Source organism: Toxotes jaculatrix, chromosome 4 (genome assembly GCF_017976425.1).
Source record: "Toxotes jaculatrix isolate fToxJac2 chromosome 4, fToxJac2.pri, whole genome shotgun sequence".
NCBI lineage: Eukaryota > Metazoa > Chordata > Actinopteri > Toxotidae > Toxotes > Toxotes jaculatrix.
Genome location: NC_054397.1, coordinates 22,442,065 through 22,468,162, shown reverse-complemented (window position 1 = coordinate 22,468,162; position 26,098 = coordinate 22,442,065). Strand labels below are relative to the sequence as shown.

General features: G+C 33.6%; 1 protein-coding gene across 1 annotated transcript in view; it reads right to left on the bottom strand.

Annotated features, from left to right (window-relative positions):
• The window catches only part of LOC121180648 (protein Dok-7-like), a 58,684-nt gene that overhangs the window by 16,390 nt on the left and 16,196 nt on the right, over positions 1–26,098 (bottom strand). Inside the window, exons 7-8 of the mRNA XM_041036239.1 lie at positions 24,685–24,795; positions 23,194–24,098 (exon numbers count right to left, since the gene is read on the bottom strand). Coding sequence (XP_040892173.1) covers positions 23,194–24,098; positions 24,685–24,795 — 1,016 coding nt within the window. The remainder of the gene's footprint in view (positions 1–23,193; positions 24,099–24,684; positions 24,796–26,098) is intronic.

Sequence of the window (26,098 nt, the reverse complement as noted above, 5' to 3'; positions counted from 1 at the left end):
CAAAAAAAGTCAAATTTTTTTTAGGACTAAAAATGTCATAAAAATGGTCATAGTATAGTAAGGCATCAAAATGGAACAAAAAAAGTCACATTTTTTTTTGGCCTCAAAATGTCATAAAAATGGTCATAGTATAGTAAGGCGTCAAAATCGGAAAAAAAAAATCATTTTTCAGAACGGCCTCAAAATGTCATAAAAATGGTCATAGTATAGTAAGGCGTCAAAATCGGCCAAAAAAAGTCACATTTTTTTTTGGCCTCAAAATGTCATAAAAATGGTCATAGTATAGTAAGGCGTCAAAATCGGCCAAAAAAAATCATTTTTCAGAACGGCCTCAAAATGTCATAAAAATGGTCATAGTATAGTAAGGCGTCAAAATCGGCCAAAAAAAATCATTTTTCAGAACGGCCTCAAAATGTCATAAAAATGGTCATAGTATAGTAAGGCGTCAAAATCGGCCAAAAAAAATCATTTTTCAGAACGGCCTCAAAATGTCATAAAAATGGTCATAGTATAGTAAGGCGTCAAAATCGGACAAAAAAAGTCACATTTTTTTTTGGTCTCAAAATGTCATAAAAATGGTCATAGTATAGTAAGGCGTCAAAATCTGACAAAAAAAGTCAAATTTTTTTTTGGACTAAAAATGTCATAAAAATGGTCATAGTATAGTAAGGCGTCAAAATCGGACAAAAAAAGTCAAAAATTTTTTTGACCTCAAAATGTCATAAAAAACGTCATAGTATAGTAAGGCGTCAAAATGGAACAAAAAAAGTCACATTTTTTTTTGGCCTCAAAATGTCATAAAAATGGTCATAGTATAGTAAGGCGTCAAAATCGGCCAAAAAAAGTCACATTTTTTTTTGGCCTCAAAATGTCATAAAAATGGTCATAGTATAGTAAGGTGTCAAAATCGGCCAAAAAAAGTCAAATTTTTTTTTGGCCTCAAAATGTCATAAAAATGGTCATAGTATAGTAAGGCGTCAAAATCGGCCAAAAAAAGTCACGTTTTTTTAGGCCTCAAAATGTCAAAAAAATGGTCATAGTATAGTAAGGCGTCAAAATCGGACAAAAAAAATCATTTTTCAGAACGGCCTCAAAATGTCATAAAAGTGGTCATAGTATAGTAAGGCGTCAAAATCGGCCAAAAAAAGTCACATTTTTTTTTGGCCTCAAAATGTCATAAAAATGGTCATAGTATAGTAAGGCGTCAAAATCGGCCAAAGAAAATCATTTTTCAGAACGGCCTCAAAATGTCATAAAAATGGTCATAGTATAGTAAGGCGTCAAAATCGGACAAAAAAAATCATTTTTCAGAACGCCCTCAAAATGTCATAAAAATGGTCATAGTATAGTAAGGCGTCAAAATCGGACAAAAAAAGTCCATTTTTTTTTTGGCCTCAAAATGTCGTAAAAATGGTCATAGTATAGTAAGGCGTCAAAATCGGCCAAAAAAAGTCACATTTTTTTTGGGTCTCAAAATGTCATAAAAATGGTCATAGTATAGTAAGGCGTCAAAATCGGACAAAAAAAGTCCATTTTTTTTTTGGCCTCAAAATGTCATAAAAATGGTCATAGTATAGTAAGGCGTCAAAATCGGCCAAAAAAAGTCACATTTTTTTTGGGTCTCAAAATGTCATAAAAATGGTCATAGTATAGTAAGGCGTTTTTTTCGGCCAAAAAAAGTCAAAATTTTTTTTGACCTCAAAATGTAATAAAAAACGTCATAGTATAGTAAGGCGTCAAAATCGGACAAAAAAGGTCACATTTTTTTTTGGCCTCAAAATGTCATAAAAATGGTCATAGTATAGTAAGGCGTCAAAATCGGACAAAAAAAGTCACATTTTTTTTTGGCCTCAAAATGTCATAAAAATGGTCATAGTATAGTAAGGCGTCAAAATCGGCCAAAAAAAATCATTTTCTAGAACGGCCTCAAAATGTCATAAAAATGGTCATAGTATAGTAAGGCGTCAAAATCGGCCAAAAAAAGTCACATTTTTTTTGGCCTCAAAATGTCATAAAAATGGTCATAGTATAGTAAGGCGTCAAAATCGGCCAAAAAAAATCATTTTTCAGAACGGCCTCAAAATGTCATAAAAATGGTCATAGTATAGTAAGGCGTCAAAATCGGACAAAAAAAATCATTTTTCAGAACGGCCTCAAAATGTCATAAAAATGGTCATAGTATAGTAAGGCGTCAAAATCGGCCAAAAAAAGTCACATTTTTTTTTGGTCTCAAAATGTCATAAAAATGGTCATAGTATAGTAAGGCGTCAAAATCTGACAAAAAAAGTCAAATTTTTTTTTGGCCTAAAAATGTCATAAAAATGGTCATAGTATAGTAAGGCGTTTTTTTCGGCCAAAAAAAGTCAAAATTTTTTTTGACCTCAAAATGTAATAAAAAACGTCAGAGTATAGTAAGGCGTCAAAATCGGACAAAAAAAGTCACATTTTTTTTTGGCCTCAAAATGTCATAAAAATGGTCATAGTATAGTAAGGCGTCAAAATCGGCCAAAAAAAATCATTTTTCAGAACGGCCTCAAAATGTCATAAAAATGGTCATAGTATAGTAAGGCGTCAAAATCGGACAAAAAAAATCATTTTTCAGAACGGCCTCAAAATGTCATAAAAATGGTCATAGTATAGTAAGGCGTCAAAATCGGCCAAGAAAAATCATTTTTCAGAACGGCTTCAAAATGTCATAAAAATGGTCATAGTATAGTAAGGCGTCAAAATCGGCTAAAAAAAGTCACATTTTTTTTTGGCCTCAAAATGTCATGAAAAAATGGTCATAGTACAGTAAGGCGTCAAAATCGGCCAAAAAAAATCATTTTTCAGAACGGCCTCAAAATGTCATAAAAATGGTCATAGTATAGTAAGGCATCAAAATCGGACAAAAAAAATCATTTTTCAGAACGGCCTCAAAATGTCATAAAAATGGTCATAGTATAGTAAGGCGTCAAAATCGGACAAAAAAAGTCACATTTTTTTTTTGGCCTCAAAATGTCATAAAAATGGTCATAGTATAGTAAGGCGTCAAAATCGGACAAAAAAAGTCACATTTTTTTTTGACCTCAAAATGTCATAAAAAACGTCATAGTATAGTAAGGCGTTTTTGTCGGCCAAAAAAAGTCAAAATTTTTTTTGACCTCAAAATGTCATAAAAAACGTCATAGTATAGTAAGGCGTTTTTTTCGGCCAAAAAAAGTCAAAAATTTTTTTGACCTCAAAATGTCATAAAAAATGTCATAGTATAGTAAGGCGTCAAAATCGGACAAAAAAAGTCACATTTTTTTTTGGACTAAAAATGTCATAAAAATGGTCATAGTATAGTAAGGCGTTTTTTTCGGCCAAAAAAAGTCAAAATTTTTTTTGACCTCAAAATGTCATAAAAATGGTCATAGTATAGTAAGGCGTCAAAATCGGCCAAAAAAAATCATTTTTCAGAACAGCCTCAAAATGTCATAAAAATGGTCATAGTATAGTAAGGCGTCAAAATCGGACAAAAAAAGTCCATTTTTTTTTTGGCCTCAAAATGTCATAAAAATGGTCATAGTATAGTAAGGCGTCAAAATCGGACAAAAAAAGTCAAATTTTTTTTTGGACTAAAAATGTCATAAAAAACGTCATAGTATAGTAAGGCGTTTTTGTCGGCCAAAAAAAGTCAAAATTTTTTTTGACATCAAAATGTCATAAAAAACATCATAGTATAGTAAGGCGTTTTTTTCGGCCAAAAAAAGTCAAAATTTTTTTTGACCTCAAAATGTCATAAAAAACGTCATAGTATAGTAAGGCGTCAAAATCGGACAAAAAAAGTCAAATTTTTTTTTGGCCTCAAAATGTCATAAAAATGGTCATAGTATAGTAAGGCGTCAAAATCGGCCAAAAAAAGTCACATTTTTTTTTGGCCTCAAAATGTCATAAAAATGGTCATAGTATAGTAAGGCGTCAAAATCGGCCAAAAAAAATCATTTTTCAGAACGGCCTCAAAATGTCATAAAAATGGTCATAGTATAGTAAGGCGTCAAAATCGGACAAAAAAAATCATTTTTCAGAACGGCCTCAAAATGTCATAAAAATGGTCATAGTATAGTAAGGCGTCAAAATCGGACAAAAAAAGTCACATTTTTTTTTGGTCTCAAAATGTCATAAAAATGGTCATAGTATAGTAAGGCGTCAAAATCTGACAAAAAAAGTCAAATTTTTTTTTGGACTAAAAATGTCATAAAAATGGTCATAGTATAGTAAGGCGTCAAAATCGGACAAAAAAAATCATTTTTCAGAACGGCCTCAAAATGTCATAAAAATGGTCATAGTATAGTAAGGCGTCAAAATCGGACAAAAAAAGTCACATTTTTTTTTGGACTAAAAATGTCATAAAAATGGTCATAGTATAGTAAGGCGTTTTTTTCGGCCAAAAAAAGTCAAAATTTTTTTTGACCTCAAAATGTCATAAAAATGGTCATAGTATAGTAAGGCGTCAAAATCGGCCAAAAAAAATCATTTTTCAGAACAGCCTCAAAATGTCATAAAAATGGTCATAGTATAGTAAGGCGTCAAAATCGGACAAAAAAAGTCCATTTTTTTTTTGGCCTCAAAATGTCATAAAAATGGTCATAGTATAGTAAGGCGTCAAAATCGGACAAAAAAAGTCAAATTTTTTTTTGGACTAAAAATGTCATAAAAAACGTCATAGTATAGTAAGGCGTTTTTGTCGGCCAAAAAAAGTCAAAATTTTTTTTGACATCAAAATGTCATAAAAAACATCATAGTATAGTAAGGCGTTTTTTTCGGCCAAAAAAAGTCAAAATTTTTTTTGACCTCAAAATGTCATAAAAAACGTCATAGTATAGTAAGGCGTCAAAATCGGACAAAAAAAGTCAAATTTTTTTTTGGCCTCAAAATGTCATAAAAATGGTCATAGTATAGTAAGGCGTCAAAATCGGCCAAAAAAAGTCACATTTTTTTTTGGCCTCAAAATGTCATAAAAATGGTCATAGTATAGTAAGGCGTCAAAATCGGCCAAAAAAAATCATTTTTCAGAACGGCCTCAAAATGTCATAAAAATGGTCATAGTATAGTAAGGCGTCAAAATCGGACAAAAAAAATCATTTTTCAGAACGGCCTCAAAATGTCATAAAAATGGTCATAGTATAGTAAGGCGTCAAAATCGGACAAAAAAAGTCACATTTTTTTTTGGTCTCAAAATGTCATAAAAATGGTCATAGTATAGTAAGGCGTCAAAATCTGACAAAAAAAGTCAAATTTTTTTTTGGACTAAAAATGTCATAAAAATGGTCATAGTATAGTAAGGCGTCAAAATCGGACAAAAAAAGTCAAAAATTTTTTTGACCTCAAAATGTCATAAAAAACGTCATAGTATAGTAAGGCGTCAAAATGGAACAAAAAAAGTCACATTTTTTTTTGGCCTCAAAATGTCATAAAAATGGTCATAGTATAGTAAGGCGTCAAAATCGGCCAAAAAAAGTCACATTTCTTTTTGGCCTCAAAATGTCATAAAAATGGTCATAGTATAGTAAGGCGTCAAAATCGGACAAAAAAAATCATTTTTTAGAACGGCCTCAAAATGTCATAAAAATGGTCATAGTATAGTAAGGCGTCAAAATCGGACAAAAAAAGTCACATTTTTTTTGGCCTCAAAATGTCATAAAAATGGTCATAGTATAGTAAGGTGTCAAAATCGGCCAAAAAAAGTCAAATTTTTTTTTGGCCTCAAAATGTCATAAAAATGGTCATAGTATAGTAAGGTGTCAAAATCGGCCAAAAAAAGTCACGTTTTTTTAGGCCTCAAAATGTCATAAAAATGGTCATAGTATAGTAAGGCGTCAAAATCGGCCAAAAAAAATCATTTTTCAGAACGGCCTCAAAATGTCATAAAAGTGGTCATAGTATAGTAAGGCGTCAAAATCGGCCAAAAAAAGTCACATTTTTTTTTGGCCTCAAAATGTCATAAAAATGGTCATAGTATAGTAAGGCGTCAAAATCGGCCAAAAAAAATCATTTTTCAGAACGGCCTCAAAATGTCATAAAAATGGTCATAGTATAGTAAGGCGTCAAAATCGGCCAAAAAAAATCATTTTTCAGAACGGCCTCAAAATGTCATAAAAATGGTCATAGTATAGTAAGGCGTCAAAATCGGCCAAAAAAAATCATTTTTCAGAACGGCCTCAAAATGTCATAAAAATGGTCATAGTATAGTAAGGCGTCAAAATCGGACAAAAAAAGTCAAATTTTTTTTTGGACTAAAAATGTCATAAAAATGGTCATAGTATAGTAAGGCGTCAAAATCGGACAAAAAAAGTCAAAAATTTTTTTGACCTCAAAATGTCATAAAAAACGTCATAGTATAGTAAGGCGTCAAAATGGAACAAAAAAAGTCACATTTTTTTTTGGCCTCAAAATGTCATAAAAATGGTCATAGTATAGTAAGGCGTCAAAATCGGCCAAAAAAAGTCACATTTTTTTTTGGCCTCAAAATGTCATAAAAATGGTCATAGTATAGTAAGGCGTCAAAATCGGACAAAAAAAATCATTTTTTAGAACGGCCTCAAAATGTCATAAAAATGGTCATAGTATAGTAAGGCGTCAAAATCGGACAAAAAAAGTCACATTTTTTTTGGCCTCAAAATGTCATAAAAATGGTCATAGTATAGTAAGGTGTCAAAATCGGCCAAAAAAAGTCAAATTTTTTTTTGGCCTCAAAATGTCATAAAAATGGTCATAGTATAGTAAGGTGTCAAAATCGGCCAAAAAAAGTCACGTTTTTTTAGGCCTCAAAATGTCATAAAAATGGTCATAGTATAGTAAGGCGTCAAAATCGGACAAAAAAAATCATTTTTCAGAACGGCCTCAAAATGTCATAAAAGTGGTCATAGTATAGTAAGGCGTCAAAATCGGCCAAAAAAAGTCACATTTTTTTTTGGCCTCAAAATGTCATAAAAATGGTCATAGTATAGTAAGGCGTCAAAATCGGCCAAATAAAATCATTTTTCAGAACGGCCTCAAAATGTCATAAAAATGGTCATAGTATAGTAAGGCGTCAAAATCGGCCAAGAAAAATCATTTTTCAGAACGGCCTCAAAATGTCATAAAAATGGTCATAGTATAGTAAGGCGTCAAAATCGGCTAAAAAAAGTCACATTTTTTTTTGGCCTCAAAATGTCATGAAAAAATGGTCATAGTACAGTAAGGCGTCAAAATCGGCCAAAAAAAATCATTTTTCAGAACGGCCTCAAAATGTCATAAAAATGGTCATAGTATAGTAAGGCGTCAAAATCTGACAAAAAAAATCATTTTTCAGAACGGCCTCAAAATGTCATAAAAATGGTCATAGTATAGTAAGGCGTCAAAATCGGCCAAAAAAAGTCACATTTCTTTTTGGTCTCAAAATGTCATAAAAATGGTCATAGTATAGTAAGGTGTCAAAATCTGACAAAAAAAGTCAAATTTTTTTTTGGCCTAAAAATGTCATAAAAATGGTCATAGTATAGTAAGGCGTTTTTTTCGGCCAAAAAAAGTCAAAATTTTTTTTGACCTCAAAATGTCATAAAAAACGTCAGAGTATAGTAAGGCGTCAAAATCGGCCAAAAAAAGTCACATTTTTTTTTGGTCTCAAAATGTCATAAAAATGGTCATAGTATAGTAAGGCGTTTTTTTCGGCCAAAAAAAGTCAAATTTTTTTTTGGCCTCAAAATGTCATAAAAATGGTCATAGTATAGTAAGGTGTCAAAATCGGCCAAAAAAAGTCACGTTTTTTTAGGCCTCAAAATGTCATAAAAATGGTCATAGTATAGTAAGGCGTCAAAATCGGCCAAAAAAAATCATTTTTCAGAACGGCCTCAAAATGTCATAAAAGTGGTCATAGTATAGTAAGGCGTCAAAATCGGCCAAAAAAAGTCACATTTTTTTTTGGCCTCAAAATGTCATAAAAATGGTCATAGTATAGTAAGGCGTCAAAATCGGCCAAAGAAAATCATTTTTTAGAACAGCCTCAAAATGTCATAAAAATGGTCATAGTATAGTAAGGCGTCAAAATTGGCCAAAAAAAATCATTTTTCAGAACGGCCTCAAAATGTCATAAAAATGATCATAGTATAGTAAGGCGTCAAAATCGGCCAAGAAAAATCATTTTTCAGAACGGCCTCAAAATGTCATAAAAATGGTCATAGTATAGTAAGGCGTCAAAATCGGCTAAAAAAAGTCACATTTTTTTTTGGCCTCAAAATGTCATGAAAAAATGGTCATAGTACAGTAAGGCGTCAAAATCGGCCAAAAAAAATCATTTTTCAGAACGGCCTCAAAATGTCATAAAAATGGTCATAGTATAGTAAGGCGTCAAAATCGGACAAAAAAAATCATTTTTCAGAACGGCCTCAAAATGTCATAAAAATGGTCATAGTATAGTAAGGCGTCAAAATCGGCCAAAAAAAGTCACATTTTTTTTTGGTCTCAAAATGTCATAAAAATGGTCATAGTATAGTAAGGCGTTTTTTTCGGCCAAAAAAAGTCAAATTTTTTTTTGGCCTAAAAATGTCATAAAAATGGTCATAGTATAGTAAGGCGTTTTTTTCGGCCAAAAAAAGTCAAAATTTTTTTTGACCTCAAAATGTAATAAAAAACGTCAGAGTATAGTAAGGCGTCAAAATCGGACAAAAAAAGTCACATTTTTTTTTGGCCTCAAAATGTCATAAAAATGGTCATAGTATAGTAAGGCGTCAAAATCGGCCAAAAAAAATCATTTTTCAGAACGGCCTCAAAATGTCATAAAAATGGTCATAGTATAGTAAGGCGTCAAAATCGGACAAAAAAAATCATTTTTCAGAACGGCCTCAAAATGTCATAAAAATGGTCATAGTATAGTAAGGCGTCAAAATCGGCCAAGAAAAATCATTTTTCAGAACGGCTTCAAAATGTCATAAAAATGGTCATAGTATAGTAAGGCGTCAAAATCGGCTAAAAAAAGTCACATTTTTTTTTGGCCTCAAAATGTCATGAAAAAATGGTCATAGTACAGTAAGGCGTCAAAATCGGCCAAAAAAAATCATTTTTCAGAACGGCCTCAAAATGTCATAAAAATGGTCATAGTATAGTAAGGCGTCAAAATCGGACAAAAAAAGTCACATTTTTTTTTTGGCCTCAAAATGTCATAAAAATGGTCATAGTATAGTAAGGCGTCAAAATCGGACAAAAAAAGTCACATTTTTTTTTGACCTCAAAATGTCATAAAAAACGTCATAGTATAGTAAGGCGTTTTTGTCGGCCAAAAAAAGTCAAAAATTTTTTTGACCTCAAAATGTCATAAAAAACGTCATAGTATAGTAAGGCGTCAAAATCGGCCAAAAAAAGTCACATTTTTTTTTGGCCTCAAAATGTCATAAAAATGGTCATAGTATAGTAAGGCGTCAAAATCGGCCAAAAAAAATCATTTTTCAGAACGGCCTCAAAATGTCATAAAAATGGTCATAGTATAGTAAGGCGTCAAAATCGGACAAAAAAAATCATTTTTCAGAACGGCCTCAAAATGTCATAAAAATGATCATAGTATAGTAAGGCGTCAAAATCGGACAAAAAAAATCATTTTTCAGAACGGCCTCAAAATGTCATAAAAATGGTCATAGTATAGTAAGGCGTCAAAATCGGCCAAAAAAAGTCACATTTTTTTTTGGTCTCAAAATGTCATAAAAATGGTCATAGTATAGTAAGGCGTCAAAATCTGACAAAAAAAGTCAAAATTTTTTTTGGCCTAAAAATGTCATAAAAATGGTCATGGTATAGTAAGGCGTCAAAATCGGCCAAAGAAAATCATTTTTTAGAACGGCCTCAAAATGTCATAAAAATGGTCATAGTATAGTAAGGCGTCAAAATCGGACAAAAAAAATCATTTTTTAGAACGGCCTCAAAATGTCATAAAAATGGTCATAGTATAGTAAGGCGTCAAAATCGGACAAAAAAAGTCACATTTTTTTTGGCCTCAAAATGTCATAAAAATGGTCATAGTATAGTAAGGCGTCAAAATCGGCCAAAAAAAGTCACATTTTTTTTTGGCCTCAAAATGTCATAGAAATGGTCATAGTATAGTAAGGCGTCAAAATCGGCCAAAGAAAATCATTTTTTAGAACGGCCTCAAAATGTCATAAAAATGGTCATAGTATAGTAAGGCGTCAAAATCGGCCAAAAAAAGTCACGTTTTTTTAGGCCTCAAAATGTCAAAAAAATGGTCATAGTATAGTAAGGCGTCAAAATCGGACAAAAAAAATCATTTTTCAGAACGGCCTCAAAATGTCATAAAAATGGTCATAGTATAGTAAGGCGTCAAAATCGGCCAAAAAAAATCATTTTTCAGAACGGCCTCAAAATGTCATAAAAATGGTCATAGTATAGTAAGGCGTCAAAATCGGACAAAAAAAGTCCATTTTTTTTTGGCCTCAAAATGTCATAAAAATGGTCATAGTATAGTAAGGCGTCAAAATCGGCCAAAAAAAATCACATTTTTTTTGGGCCTCAAAATGTCATAAAAATGGTCATAGTATAGTAAGGCGTCAAAATCGGACAAAAAAAGTCACATTTTTTTTTGGCCTCAAAATGTCATAAAAATGGTCATAGTATAGTAAGGCGTCAAAATCGGCCAAAAAAAGTCACATTTTTTTTTGGTCTCAAAATGTCATAAAAATGGTCATAGTATAGTAAGGCGTCAAAATCTGACAAAAAAAGTCAAATTTTTTTTTCGGCCAAAAAAAGTCAAAAAATTTTTTGACCTCAAAATGTCATACAAAACGTCATAGTATAGTAAGGCGTTTTTGTCGGCCAAAAAAAGTCAAAAATTTTTTTGACCTCAAAATGTCATAAAAAACGTCATAGTATAGTAAGGCGTCAAAATCGGACAAAAAAAGTCACATTTTTTTTTGGCCTCAAAATGTCATAAAAATGGTCATAGTATAGTAAGGCGTCAAAATCGGCCAAAAAAAATCATTTTTCAGAACGGCCTCAAAATGTCAAAAAAATGGTCATAGTATAGTAAGGCGTCAAAATCGGACAAAAAAAATCATTTTTCAGAACGGCCTCAAAATGTCATAAAAATGGTCATAGTATAGTAAGGCGTCAAAATCGGACAAAAAAAGTCACATTTTTTTTGGGCCTCAAAATGTCATAAAAATGGTCATAGTATAGTAAGGCGTCAAAATCGGACAAAAAAAGTCACGTTTTTTTTTGGCCTCAAAATGTCATAAAAATGGTCATAGTATAGTAAGGCGTCAAAATCGGACAAAAAAAGTCACATTTTTTTTTGGCCTCAAAATGTCATAAAAATGGTCATAGTATAGTAAGGCGTCAAAATCGGCCAAAAAAAGTCACGTTTTTTTTTTGGCCTCAAAATGTCATAAAAATGGTCATAGTATAGTAAGGCGTCAAAATCGGCCAAAAAAAGTCAAAAAATTTTTTGACCTCAAAATGTCATAAAAATGGTCATAGTATAGTAAGGCGTCAAAATCGGCCAAAAAAAGTCAAAAAATTTTTTGACCTCAAAATGTCATAAAAAACGTCATAGTATAGTAAGGCGTTTTTGTCGGCCAAAAAAAGTCAAAATTTTTTTTGACCTCAAAATGTCATAAAAAACGTCATAGTATAGTAAGGCGTTTTTTTCGGCCAAAAAAAGTCAAAAATTTTTTTGACCTCAAAATGTCATAAAAAACGTCATAGTATAGTAAGGCGTCAAAATCGGCCAAAAAAAGTCACATTTTTTTTTGGCCTCAAAATGTCATAAAAATGGTCATAGTATAGTAAGGCGTCAAAATCGGACAAAAAAAGTCATTTTTCAAAACGGCCTCAAAATGTCATAAAAATGGTCATAGTATAGTAAGGCGTCAAAATCGGACAAAAAAAGTCACTTTTTTTTTTGGACTAAAAATGTCATAAAAATGGTCATAGTATAGTAAGGCGTTTTTTTTCGGCCAAAAAAAGTCAAAATTTTTTTTGACCTCAAAATGTCATAAAAATGGTCATAGTATAGTAAGGCGTCAAAATCGGCCAAAAAAAATCATTTTTCAGAACAGCCTCAAAATGTCATAAAAATGGTCATAGTATAGTAAGGCGTCAAAATCGGACAAAAAAAGTCCATTTTTTTTTGGCCTCAAAATGTCATAAAAATGGTCATAGTATAGTAAGGCCTCAAAATCAGACAAAAAAAGTCAAATTTTTTTTTGACCTCAAAATGTCATAAAAAACGTCATAGTATAGTAAGGCGTCAAAATCGACCAAAAAAAGTCAAAATTTTTTTTGGCCTCAAAATGTCATAAAAATGGTCATAGTATAGTAAGGCGTCAAAATCGGACAAAAAAAATCATTTTTCAGAACGCCCTCAAAATGTCATAAAAATGGTCATAGTATAGTAAGGCGTCAAAATCGGACAAAAAAAGTCAATTTTTTTTTGGCCTCAAAATGTCATAAAAATGGTCATAGTATAGTAAGGCCTCAAAATCGGACAAAAAAAGTCAAATTTTTTTTTGGCCTCAAAATGTCATAAAAATGGTCATAGTATAGTAAGGCGTCAAAATCGGACAAAAAAAGTCACATTTTTTTTGGCCTCAAAATGTCATAAAAATGGTCATAGTATAGTAAGGCGTCAAAATCGGCCAAAAAAAGTCAAAAATTTTTTTGACCTCAAAATGTCATAAAAAACGTCATAGTATAGTAAGGCGTTTTTTTCGGCCAAAAAAAGTCAAAAATTTTTTTGACCTCAAAATGTCATAAAAAACGTCATAGTATAGTAAGGCGTCAAAATCGGCCAAAAAAAGTCACATTTTTTTTTGGCCTCAAAATGTCATAAAAATGGTCATAGTATAGTAAGGCGTCAAAATCGGCCAAAAAAAGTCATTTTTCAAAACGGCCTCAAAATGTCATAAAAATGGTCATAGTATAGTAAGGCGTCAAAATCGGACAAAAAAAGTCAAATTTTTTTTGGACTCAAAATGTCATAAAAATGGTCATAGTATAGTAAGGCGTCAAAATCGGACAAAAAAAGTCAAATTTTTTTTTGGACTAAAAATGTCATAAAAATGGTCATAGTATAGTAAGGCGTTTTTTTCGGCCAAAAAAAGTCAAAAATTTTTTTGACCTCAAAATGTCATAAAAATGGTCATAGTATAGTAAGGCGTCAAAATCGGCCAAAAAAAATCATTTTTCAGAACGGCCTCAAAATGTCATAAAAATGGTCATAGTATAGTAAGGCGTCAAAATCGGACAAAAAAAGTCACATTTTTTTTTGGTCTCAAAATGTCATAAAAATGGTCATAGTATAGTAAGGCGTCAAAATCTGACAAAAAAAGTCAAATTTTTTTGGACTAAAAATGTCATAAAAATGGTCATAGTATAGTAAGGCGTCAAAATCGGACAAAAAAAGTCAAAAATTTTTTTGACCTCAAAATGTCATAAAAATGGTCATAGTATAGTAAGGCGTCAAAATGGAACAAAAAAAGTCACATTTTTTTTGGCCTCAAAATGTCATAAAAATGGTCATAGTATAGTAAGGCGTCAAAATCGGAAAAAAAAAAATCATTTTTCAGAATGGCCTCAAAATGTCATAAAAATGGTCATAGTATAGTAAGGCGTCAAAATCGGACAAAAAAAGTCATTTTTCAGAACGGCCTCAAAATGTCAAAAAAATGGTCATAGTATAGTAAGGCGTCAAAATCGGACAAAAAAAATCATTTTTCAGAACGGCCTCAAAATGTCATAAAAATGGTCATAGTATAGTAAGGCGTCAAAATCGGACAAAAAAAGTCACATTTTTTTTGGGCCTCAAAATGTCATAAAAATGGTCATAGTATAGTAAGGCGTCAAAATCGGCCAAAAAAAGTCACATTTTTTTTTGGCCTCAAAATGTCATAAAAATGGTCATAGTATAGTAAGGCGTCAAAATCGGACAAAAAAAGTCAAAAATTTTTTTGACCTCAAAATGTCATAAAAAACCTCATAGTATAGTAAGGCGTCAAAATCGGACAAAAAAAGTCACATTTTTTTTTGGCCTCAAAATGTCATAAAAATGGTCATAGTATAGTAAGGCGTCAAAATCGGCCAAAAAAAATCATTTTTCAGAACGGCCTCAAAATGTCAAAAAAATGGTCATAGTATAGTAAGGCGTCAAAATCGGACAAAAAAAATCATTTTTCAGAACGGCCTCAAAATGTCATAAAAATGGTCATAGTATAGTAAGGCGTCAAAATCGGACAAAAAAAGTCACATTTTTTTTGGGCCTCAAAATGTCATAAAAATGGTCATAGTATAGTAAGGCGTCAAAATCGGCCAAAAAAAGTCACATTTTTTTTTGGCCTCAAAATGTCATAAAAATGGTCATAGTATAGTAAGGCGTCAAAATCGGACAAAAAAAATCATTTTTCAGAACGGCCTCAAAATGTCATAAAAATGGTCATAGTATAGTAAGGCGTCAAAATCGGACAAAAAAAGTCACATTTTTTTTGGACTAAAAATGTCATAAAAATGGTCATAGTATAGTAAGGCGTCAAAATCGGACAAAAAAAGTCAAAAATTTTTTTGACCTCAAAATGTCATAAAAATGGTCATAGTATAGTAAGGCGTCAAAATGGAACAAAAAAAGTCACATTTTTTTTGGCCTCAAAATGTCATAAAAATGGTCATGGTATAGTAAGGCGTCAAAATCGGCCAAAGAAAATCATTTTTTAGAACGGCCTCAAAATGTCATAAAAATGGTCATAGTATAGTAAGGCGTCAAAATCGGACAAAAAAAATCATTTTTTAGAACGGCCTCAAAATGTCATAAAAATGGTCATAGTATAGTAAGGCGTCAAAATCGGACAAAAAAAGTCACATTTTTTTTGGCCTCAAAATGTCATAAAAATGGTCATAGTATAGTAAGGCGTCAAAATCGGCCAAAAAAAGTCACATTTTTTTTTGGCCTCAAAATGTCATAGAAATGGTCATAGTATAGTAAGGCGTCAAAATCGGCCAAAGAAAATCATTTTTTAGAACGGCCTCAAAATGTCATAAAAATGGTCATAGTATAGTAAGGCGTCAAAATCGGCCAAAAAAAGTCACGTTTTTTTAGGCCTCAAAATGTCAAAAAAATGGTCATAGTATAGTAAGGCGTCAAAATCGGACAAAAAAAATCATTTTTCAGAACGGCCTCAAAATGTCATAAAAATGGTCATAGTATAGTAAGGCGTCAAAATCGGCCAAAAAAAATCATTTTTCAGAACGGCCTCAAAATGTCATAAAAATGGTCATAGTATAGTAAGGCGTCAAAATCGGACAAAAAAAGTCCATTTTTTTTTGGCCTCAAAATGTCATAAAAATGGTCATAGTATAGTAAGGCGTCAAAATCGGCCAAAAAAAATCACATTTTTTTTGGGCCTCAAAATGTCATAAAAATGGTCATAGTATAGTAAGGCGTCAAAATCGGACAAAAAAAGTCACATTTTTTTTTGGCCTCAAAATGTCATAAAAATGGTCATAGTATAGTAAGGCGTCAAAATCGGCCAAAAAAAGTCACATTTTTTTTTGGTCTCAAAATGTCATAAAAATGGTCATAGTATAGTAAGGCGTCAAAATCTGACAAAAAAAGTCAAATTTTTTTTTCGGCCAAAAAAAGTCAAAAAATTTTTTGACCTCAAAATGTCATACAAAACGTCATAGTATAGTAAGGCGTTTTTGTCGGCCAAAAAAAGTCAAAAATTTTTTTGACCTCAAAATGTCATAAAAAACGTCATAGTATAGTAAGGCGTCAAAATCGGACAAAAAAAGTCACATTTTTTTTTGGCCTCAAAATGTCATAAAAATGGTCATAGTATAGTAAGGCGTCAAAATCGGCCAAAAAAAATCATTTTTCAGAACGGCCTCAAAATGTCAAAAAAATGGTCATAGTATAGTATGGCGTCAAAATCGGACAAAAAAAATCATTTTTCAGAACGGCCTCAAAATGTCATAAAAATGGTCATAGTATAGTAAGGCGTCAAAATCGGACAAAAACAGTCACATTTTTTTTGGGCCTCAAAATGTCATAAAAATGGTCATAGTATAGTAAGGCGTCAAAATCGGACAAAAAAAGTCACGTTTTTTTTTGGCCTCAAAATGTCATAAAAATGGTCATAGTATAGTAAGGCGTCAAAATCGGCCAAAAAAAGTCAAATTTTTTTTTGGCCTCAAAATGTCATAAAAATGGTCATAGTATAGTAAGGCGTCAAAATCGGACAAAAAAAGTCACATTTTTTTTTGGCCTCAAAATGTCATAAAAATGGTCATAGTATAGTAAGGCGTCAAAATCGGCCAAAAAAAGTCACGTTTTTTTTTGGCCTCAAAATGTCATAAAAATGGTCATAGTATAGTAAGGCGTCAAAATCGGCCAAAAAAAGTCAAAAAATTTTTTGACCTCAAAATGTCATAAAAATGGTCATAGTATAGTAAGGCGTCAAAATCGGCCAAAAAAAGTCAAAAATTTTTTTGACCTCAAAATGTCATAAAAATGGTCATAGTATAGTAAGGCGTCAAAATGGAACAAAAAAAGTCACATTTTTTTTGGCCTCAAAATGTCATAAAAATGGTCATAGTATAGTAAGGCGTCAAAATCGGAAAAAAAAAAATCATTTTTCAGAATGGCCTCAAAATGTCATAAAAATGGTCATAGTATAGTAAGGCGTCAAAATCGGACAAAAAAAGTCATTTTTCAGAACGGCCTCAAAATGTCAAAAAAATGGTCATAGTATAGTAAGGCGTCAAAATCGGACAAAAAAAATCATTTTTCAGAACGGCCTCAAAATGTCATAAAAATGGTCATAGTATAGTAAGGCGTCAAAATCGGACAAAAAAAGTCACATTTTTTTTGGGCCTCAAAATGTCATAAAAATGGTCATAGTATAGTAAGGCGTCAAAATCGGCCAAAAAAAGTCACATTTTTTTTTGGCCTCAAAATGTCATAAAAATGGTCATAGTATAGTAAGGCGTCAAAATCGGACAAAAAAAATCATTTTTCAGAACGGCCTCAAAATGTCATAAAAATGGTCATAGTATAGTAAGGCGTCAAAATCGGACAAAAAAAGTCACATTTTTTTGGACTAAAAATGTCATAAAAATGGTCATAGTATAGTAAGGCGTCAAAATCGGACAAAAAAAGTCAAAAATTTTTTTGACCTCAAAATGTCATAAAAATGGTCATAGTATAGTAAGGCGTCAAAATGGAACAAAAAAAGTCACATTTTTTTTGGCCTCAAAATGTCATAAAAATGGTCATAGTATAGTAAGGCGTCAAAATCGGAAAAAAAAAAATCATTTTTCAGAATGGCCTCAAAATGTCATAAAAATGGTCATAGTATAGTAAGGCGTCAAAATCGGAAAAAAAAAGTCATTTTTCAGAACGGCCTCAAAATGTCAAAAAAATGGTCATAGTATAGTAAGGCGTCAAAATCGGACAAAAAAAATCATTTTTCAGAACGGCCTCAAAATGTCATAAAAATGGTCATAGTATAGTAAGGCGTCAAAATCGGACAAAAAAAGTCACATTTTTTTTGGGCCTCAAAATGTCATAAAAATGGTCATAGTATAGTAAGGCGTCAAAATCGGCCAAAAAAAGTCACATTTTTTTTTGGCCTCAAAATGTCATAAAAATGGTCATAGTATAGTAAGGCGTCAAAATCGGCCAAAAAAAGTCAAAAAAATTTTTGACCTCAAAATGTCATAAAAAACGTCATAGTATAGTAAGGCGTCAAAATCGGACAAAAAAAGTCAAAATTTTTTTTGACCTCAAAATGTCATAAAAAACGTCATAGTATAGTAAGGCGTTTTTTTCGGCCAAAAAAAGTCAAAAATTTTTTTGACCTCAAAATGTCATAAAAAACGTCATAGTATAGTAAGGCGTCAAAATTGGCCAAAAAAAGTCACATTTTTTTTTGGCCTCAAAATGTCATAAAAATGGTCATAGTATAGTAAGGCGTCAAAATCGGACAAAAAAAGTCACATTTTTTTTTGGACTAAAAATGTCATAAAAATGGTCATAGTATAGTAAGGCGTTTTTTTCGGCCAAAAAAAGTCAAAATTTTTTTTGACCTCAAAATGTCATAAAAATGGTCATAGTATAGTAAGGCGTCAAAATCGGCCAAAAAAAATCATTTTTCAGAACAGCCTCAAAATGTCATAAAAATGGTCATAGTATAGTAAGGCGTCAAAATCGGACAAAAAAAGTCCATTTTTTTTTGGCCTCAAAATGTCATAAAAATGGTCATAGTATAGTAAGGCCTCAAAATCAGACAAAAAAAGTCAAATTTTTTTTTGACCTCAAAATGTCATAAAAAACGTCATAGTATAGTAAGGCGTCAAAATCGACCAAAAAAAGTCAAAATTTTTTTTGGCCTCAAAATGTCATAAAAATGGTCATAGTATAGTAAGGCGTCAAAATCGGACAAAAAAAATCATTTTTCAGAACGCCCTCAAAATGTCATAAAAATGGTCATAGTATAGTAAGGCGTCAAAATCGGCCAAAAAAAGTCAAAAATTTTTTTGACCTCAAAATGTCATAAAAAACGTCATAGTATAGTAAGGCGTTTTTTTCGGCCAAAAAAAGTCAAAAATTTTTTTGACCTCAAAATGTCATAAAAATGGTCATAGTATAGTAAGGCGTCAAAATCGGCCAAAAAAAATCATTTTTCAGAACAGCCTCAAAATGTCATAAAAATGGTCATAGTATAGTAAGGCGTCAAAATCGGACAAAAAAAGTCCATTTTTTTTTGGCCTCAAAATGTCATAAAAATGGTCATAGTATAGTAAGGCCTCAAAATCAGACAAAAAAAGTCAAATTTTTTTTTGACCTCAAAATGTCATAAAAAACGTCATAGTATAGTAAGGCGTCAAAATCTACCAAAAAAAGTCAAAATTTTTTTTGGCCTCAAAATGTCATAAAAATGGTCATAGTATAGTAAGGCGTCAAAATCGGACAAAAAAAAATCATTTTTCAGAACGCCCTCAAAATGTCATAAAAATGGTCATAGTATAGTAAGGCGTCAAAATCGGACAAAAAAAGTCAATTTTTTTTTGGCCTCAAAATGTCATAAAAATGGTCATAGTATAGTAAGGCCTCAAAATCGGACAAAAAAAGTCAAATTTTTTTTTGGCCTCAAAATGTCATAAAAATGGTCATAGTATAGTAAGGCGTCAAAATCGGACAAAAAAAGTCACATTTTTTTTGGCCTCAAAATGTCATAAAAATGGTCATAGTATAGTAAGGCGTCAAAATCGGCCAAAAAAAGTCAAAAATTTTTTTGACCTCAAAATGTCATAAAAAACGTCATAGTATAGTAAGGCGTTTTTTTCGGCCAAAAAAAGTCAAAAATTTTTTTGACCTCAAAATGTCATAAAAAACGTCATAGTATAGTAAGGCGTCAAAATCGGCCAAAAAAAGTCACATTTTTTTTTGGCCTCAAAATGTCATAAAAATGGTCATAGTATAGTAAGGCGTCAAAATCGGCCAAAAAAAGTCATTTTTCAAAACGGCCTCAAAATGTCATAAAAATGGTCATAGTATAGTAAGGCGTCAAAATCGGACAAAAAAAGTCAAATTTTTTTTGGACTCAAAATGTCATAAAAATGGTCATAGTATAGTAAGGCGTCAAAATCGGAAAAAAAAAGTCAAATTTTTTTTTGGACTAAAAATGTCATAAAAATGGTCATAGTATAGTAAGGCGTTTTTTTCGGCCAAAAAAAGTCAAAATTTTTTTTGACCTCAAAATGTCATAAAAATGGTCATAGTATAGTAAGGCGTCAAAATCGGACAAAAAAAATCACATTTCAGAACGGCCTCAAAATGTCATAAAAATGGTCATAGTATAGTAAGGCGTCAAAATCGGCCAAAAAAAATCATTTTTCAGAACGGCCTCAAAATGTCATAAAAATGGTCATAGTATAGTAAGGCGTCAAAATCGGACAAAAAAAAATCATTTTTCAGAACGGCCTCAAAATGTCATTAAAATGGTCATAGTATAGTAAGGCGTCAAAATCGGACAAAAAAAGTCCTTTTTTTTTGGCCTCAAAATGTCATAAAAATGGTCATAGTATAGTAAGGCGTCAAAATCGGCCAAAAAAAATCATTTTTCAGAACGGCCTCAAAATGTCATAAAAATGGTCATAGTATAGTAAGGCGTCAAAATCGGACAAAAAAAATCATTTTTCAGAACGGCCTCAAAATGTCATAAAAATGGTCATAGTATAGTAAGGCGTCAAAATCGACCAAGAAAAATCATTTTTCAGAACGGCCTCAAAATGTCATAAAAATGGTCATAGTATAGTAAGGCGTCAAAATCGGCTAAAAAAAGTCACATTTTTTTTTGGCCTCAAAATGTCATGAAAAAATGGTCATAGTACAGTAAGGCGTCAAAATCGGCCAAAAAAAATCATTTTTCAGAACGGCTTCAAAATGTCATAAAAATGGTCATAGTATAGTAAGGCGTCAAAATCGGACAAAAAAAGTCAATTTTTTTTTGGCCTCAAAATGTCATAAAAATGGTCATAGTATAGTAAGGCGTCAAAATCGGCTAAAAAAAGTCACATTTTTTTTTGGCCTCAAAATGTCATGAAAAAATGGTCATAGTACAGTAAGGCGTCAAAATCGGACAAAAAAAATCATTTTTCAGAACGGCCTCAAAATGTCATAAAAATGGTCATAGTATAGTAAGGCGTCAAAATCGGACAAAAAAAGTCAATTTTTTTTTGGCCTCAAAATGTCATAAAAATGGTCATAGTATAGTAAGGCGTCAAAATCGGACAAAAAAAGTCAAAATTTTTTTTGGCCTCAAAATGTCATAAAAATGGTCATAGTATAGTAAGGCGTCAAAATCGGCCAAAAAAAGTCATTTTTCAAAACGGCCTCAAAATGTCATAAAAATGGTCATAGTATAGTAAGACGTCAAAATCGGACAAAAAAAGTCATTTTTCAAAACGGCCTCAAAATGTCATAAAAATGGTCATAGTATAGTAAGACGTCAAAATCGGACAAAAAAAGTCACATTTTTTTTGGCCTCAAAATGTCATAAAAATGGTCATAGTATAGTAAGGCGTCAAAATCGGACAAAAAAAGTCACATTTTTTTTTGGCCTCAAAATGTCATAAAAATGGTCATAGTATAGTAAGGCGTCAAAATCGGACAAAAAAAGTCACATTTTTTGGGGCCTCAAAATGTCATAAAAATGGTCATAGTATAGTAAGGCGTCAAAATCGGCCAAAAAAAGTCAAAAAATTTTTTGGCCTCAAAATGTCATAAAAATGGTCATAGTATAGTAAGTCGTCAAAATCGGCCAAAAAAAGTCATACTTTAGTATGGCCACAAAATGTTAAGTATTTAAGTAGATTAAGTATGCAGAAGAAATACCTGCTAATACATCAATTTCCTGTGTTTTGGTGAAGGGTCAACTTTGTGGTGCTGCCCTACCCACACCGTGTAATTTTGATGAAAACTTTTTATATCTTTTACTCATCAATGTTTTCTGAACCATTACAAAACATTTCAGATGTATCAGATTATGTCCTCTCCTCTCTCCTGCTCTTCTCCCAGGGAAGCACAGCAGTATACAGCAACAGAAAAAACATGGGCCCCTCCCAGCAGGGGGTGCTATGAGTGTATCATTAAATAAGCATATAAATCAGTTGAGAGTTTGAAGGCCATCCTGGCTGTAAAGTTTGTTCAACATTGGATGAAGAATGTGGGAGATACAGGCACAAATACATCCATTTCCTCTGTGTTGGCAAAGGGTCAAGTTTGTGGCGGCACCACGGGTAGACCATGTTACCCACACCAAAACTTTTGATAACTTTTTGTGCTTAATGCCTTAAGATTCAACAGACAAAATTTCAGCCCGATCAGACCAATCCCGTTGGACAAGTTTGTTAAAGTACGGCCAGTCCAAAACGCCAAATGGCGGCATTCCAAAATGGCGAACTTCCTGTACATCGTAGAATTTTCCTCCAAGAGACTTTTTTTCTTGTATTGAAGAGATCTATCTGTGCACCAAATTTCATGTCTGTAGGCCTCACGGGGGCTAGTGTCAAACAAGAATTTTCGTCGGGGGACAATTTTGGGCAAAGTTTGGTGACTTTTTGAGCACATTCATGGGGTCAAATAAGCCGACAAAGCAGCAGAAGAAAAATAAAAGAGGAGAATAATGATAATCCCTTCAGTTACAATAGGGCTGTGGCCCTAAAAATGTCCGACACAGGGACCATTTTTCTACTTTTTACTTCTAAAATGTACTTTATGTACATTTTGCTGACAGTACTTATAGTAGGATTTTGAACATAGGTCTTGTATATGTAATGAAGTATTTTAGTACCACAGGTACCTATGAGTAACTCCCAAATCCTTTACTGCAAAAATATATGAGACGTATCTTGATTCTTACTGATTAGTCAAAGCACAGAGACACAGAGGTCTCGCTCCATGATACTAGAATTTACAGAAGGTCTCACTGAGCTCCCTCGATCCTAATATAGCAAACTATCTGTGACAGCAGATGCCAACTCAGTAACTTCAGTGACAAACACTGCCTCCTTCCTCATTCCTCAAGATCCAAACCGCAATTCTACCGAGGAGCTCTTCCTAGCTCATCAGCACCAGGGATAGTTACATAAGATACCATTTATTAGCGCAAGAATAAAAGAAATGCCACAGTGGGCTTAATAAATGCAAGCAGACACATTAAAGAGAAATTAGTATCTGCGGGAGCAAACCCAAGAGCTGGAGAAAGTGATTAACATGATGATTTGCAAACATTTCAGACGTTTCATTTCATTACTTAATGCAAACGTTAGCATGGAAACAAAATCCCTAAAGAGAACTTGAACTCGGAAAATTTCTCTATAGTTCTGAGTTTCAATTACATAATCTTATTCATAAATCATAATCAAAGAGGAAACTCTGTTTACATTTTCCTGGATTCTAATATATTAAAATGTAATTAACCAAATCTCCTCAGGGTGAACTGACTCTGGAATTATTAAAATGATTCAAGAAGCTTATTTTATCTTGTATTAATAAAGGCTGTGTAATATGTCTGTAACTGATGTGATCCAATTTCTGAACAGAGGCTACAGGTTCACAGACGACTCACAAGATGCATCTAGCAATTCTCTGATGTGCTACATTCTGCTTAGCTAATAATGTGAGACTGTTGGTACCTGTGTTTCTTTACAAATCAGGCCTGAGGGTGTCTGAAGGGGTCTGGGTGTGGACTTCCCCTCAGTGTCCACAGAGGGCACCCTCTCACTGCCCCAGGAGTGCGAGCGTTGCATCACAGACTGGCGCTGAGCCCTTGGTCCACTGGGACTGCTACTCAACCCCTGACTACCCCTTTCATCCCCACTGCTCCTGCTGTCCCTGCACAGCTCAGGTGGGGCTCCCTGGGCTGAGGTGTCCCTCAGGGACAGGGTCTGGAGGAGACTCCTGGGGGTATCATAGCGCAGTCTGAGCAGGCTGGGGATCTGGTACTCCTCACTGTGCCTACGAGATGCACATGAGCTACATCTCGTAGAGCAGGAGGAGGTAGCAGAACTGTACTCTGAGGTGAGTGTGGACTGAAAAGAAAGAGGAGGAGGAGGAGGAGGAAGAGGAAGGGGAGAAGAGGGGGGAGGAGCAGAAGGAGGTGAAGAAGGAGGAGGAGCAGGTAGGCTAGCCACAGAGCCAAACTCCTCCCCTCCTCCCTGGCTGGCTGTGTCCAGACTCCCCGTACATGAGGAGCAGCTCCCTGAGTAAGACGACTGACTGCCCGTCGCTATCCCAATGCCACTGTCTAAGGAGCTCTGGCGCCCACTGTCATGGAGACCACGAGGATGGAGGTGGGTCGAGGACGGACGAGTCCCGGAGCCTCCCATCACAGCAGCGTAAAGTCGATCATCTGAACTGGTCAAAGCCTTCAGCGTGGAGGTGCTTGACGTTGTCTCGTTGGAGAGATGCGGTCTAGCTAACGGCTCCACCCAGAATGGAAGTCTGCTTCCATAGCTTGTGTCTGATTGGCTGGAGGAGGAGCTGGAGATGCTGCTGTGGTCGTCCACGGCAACAGATGTGCTGCAGTTGTAAGTGGAGGCTGAAGAGGGAAAGAAAGTTATGAGATCCTGATGAGGTGATTTATCATTTTATGAGACACACACCCACACATTGAAATGCATTCATCCTTATACACCAAACTGAAAGTTAAGCTGCTGTACACAGAACATTTAATTACTAATTTTATGACCCTGTGAAATCAGTTTTCAATTAAGTGTTCCCATTTACTACAGTTCAGATCCTCTACAGGCGTTTGGATGCAGTGTGGAGAGAAATTATTAAGTTTTTTGTTCCCAAGCACTTTCTGAGCTTTAGAGGTTGTCCACAAAAATGAGTCATGGGATCTCTGATTACACGGAGCTTCACAATTCTGACTAACATACTCACACAATTATGAGAATGAGACAAGAACGTCTTCACAAATATAGACCTGTGAATAAGCCTTTGTGTGAACAGACACAGGGTTTTGTGATGAGTAAGAAATTCATGATTTATTGTAAAGTGTATCAACACCTGAGGGCCCTCAGTCCCTTAGGTGTTGATGAGGCATACTGTTGCTCTGATACATTACAGGGTGAGTTACATGGTTACTCATTCGTACCCTGAGGTGAAGTACAGGTACGTACCTGTGCTGCTCGCTAAGCTGCAGTGAGACAACATGCTGAGTCTTTTCTCCAGCTCTGATGCCTCCTGACTGATTCGCTCCTCTGCTGAAGCTGGGTCAGCGTTGGGATCTGCTGTACAAAGACACATGCACAAACACACACAGAGCACAGTACAGTAAGACAATTACACTATCAGAGAAATTACAACACAGTTTCACCATTTTGTATCATCATCCCACATGATGCTTTCCCCTCGGGATGGGTTTAATAAATGTTTGTATTTTGTATCTATGGTGAAGATGATTACAATGACCTGTATTTCCCTACTGAACACAATACAGTAACTTTTACCACGACAATAGCAAATTCTAACATCCCCATAAGAGATAAAACATTGTTTATCTTAGAGGCTATGTAATGCTGCAGATCAGCTGTGAGAAAAGAACAACTTGACCAAATATATATATAATATAATTGTTTAGTATGTATATGTGTGTGTGTCTATATATATATATATATATATATATATATATACAAACTAAACAATTAATTAAATATCCATGATGACACATGTAGCATAAAAACATATAGCACAACAATAATCTTTGTAAATAAAAATGTAAGTTTGACTGTAGATGAAATGATTCTTGAACTATAAATAAATCCACTGCAGTTCTGATGGCATCTATATAGATGAAAACCTGAATAGAAATTTCAAGGTCATTCACATTTTACATTTTTACTGAAGGAAAATATTTATTTAACATATTTCAAAATGTCTTTTAGAAATAAACATCTTAGTACAAATGTAAATAACAAACCATGAGTTGTAAGAATGCTAGTGTATGCATCAACCTTCTCTTTAAGATGTCTGCCGCGTGTGAGCGTGTGCCTCCAACTGTTACTCCAGCTTGTAAATCTAACATCTCCCACAGGGGGTTATAGGCGCCTTGACTGTTTGTTGGAACATCAATTTAGTGTAAAATCCTGCCAATTACACACTTAATGCCTGCTATATATACATACTTTGGAGGCGGGTGAGTGTAAGAGGGGAGGCATGGGTATTTGCCAGTGTGCACATGATGCACTAGGTCAGGGTGTTTGTGTGTATAGGTGTCAACAACCTAACCCTTGGATCTCTGCCTCGGGATTGCAGCAGCTAATGCTAATGTGCAGAAGCCAAGTTTCTTCACTACGCTATGTGAGGTGTCAGCTAACATTTGCTAACGTTGCTGGTCTACACTAATTATAGCTGCTTCACAGCGCTGAATGTCGTAGGGTTACAGTGGGCCCCAGAGCAGACTGACGCAAGTTGGCTGTCAGTAGAATAAATGTGGCAGGGAGGTTGAAGTTTAACTTTTATATAATGCTGACTGCAACATGTACAAGACATATACCATGTATATGTGTTTTTGTTATATATATATTGTTAGAC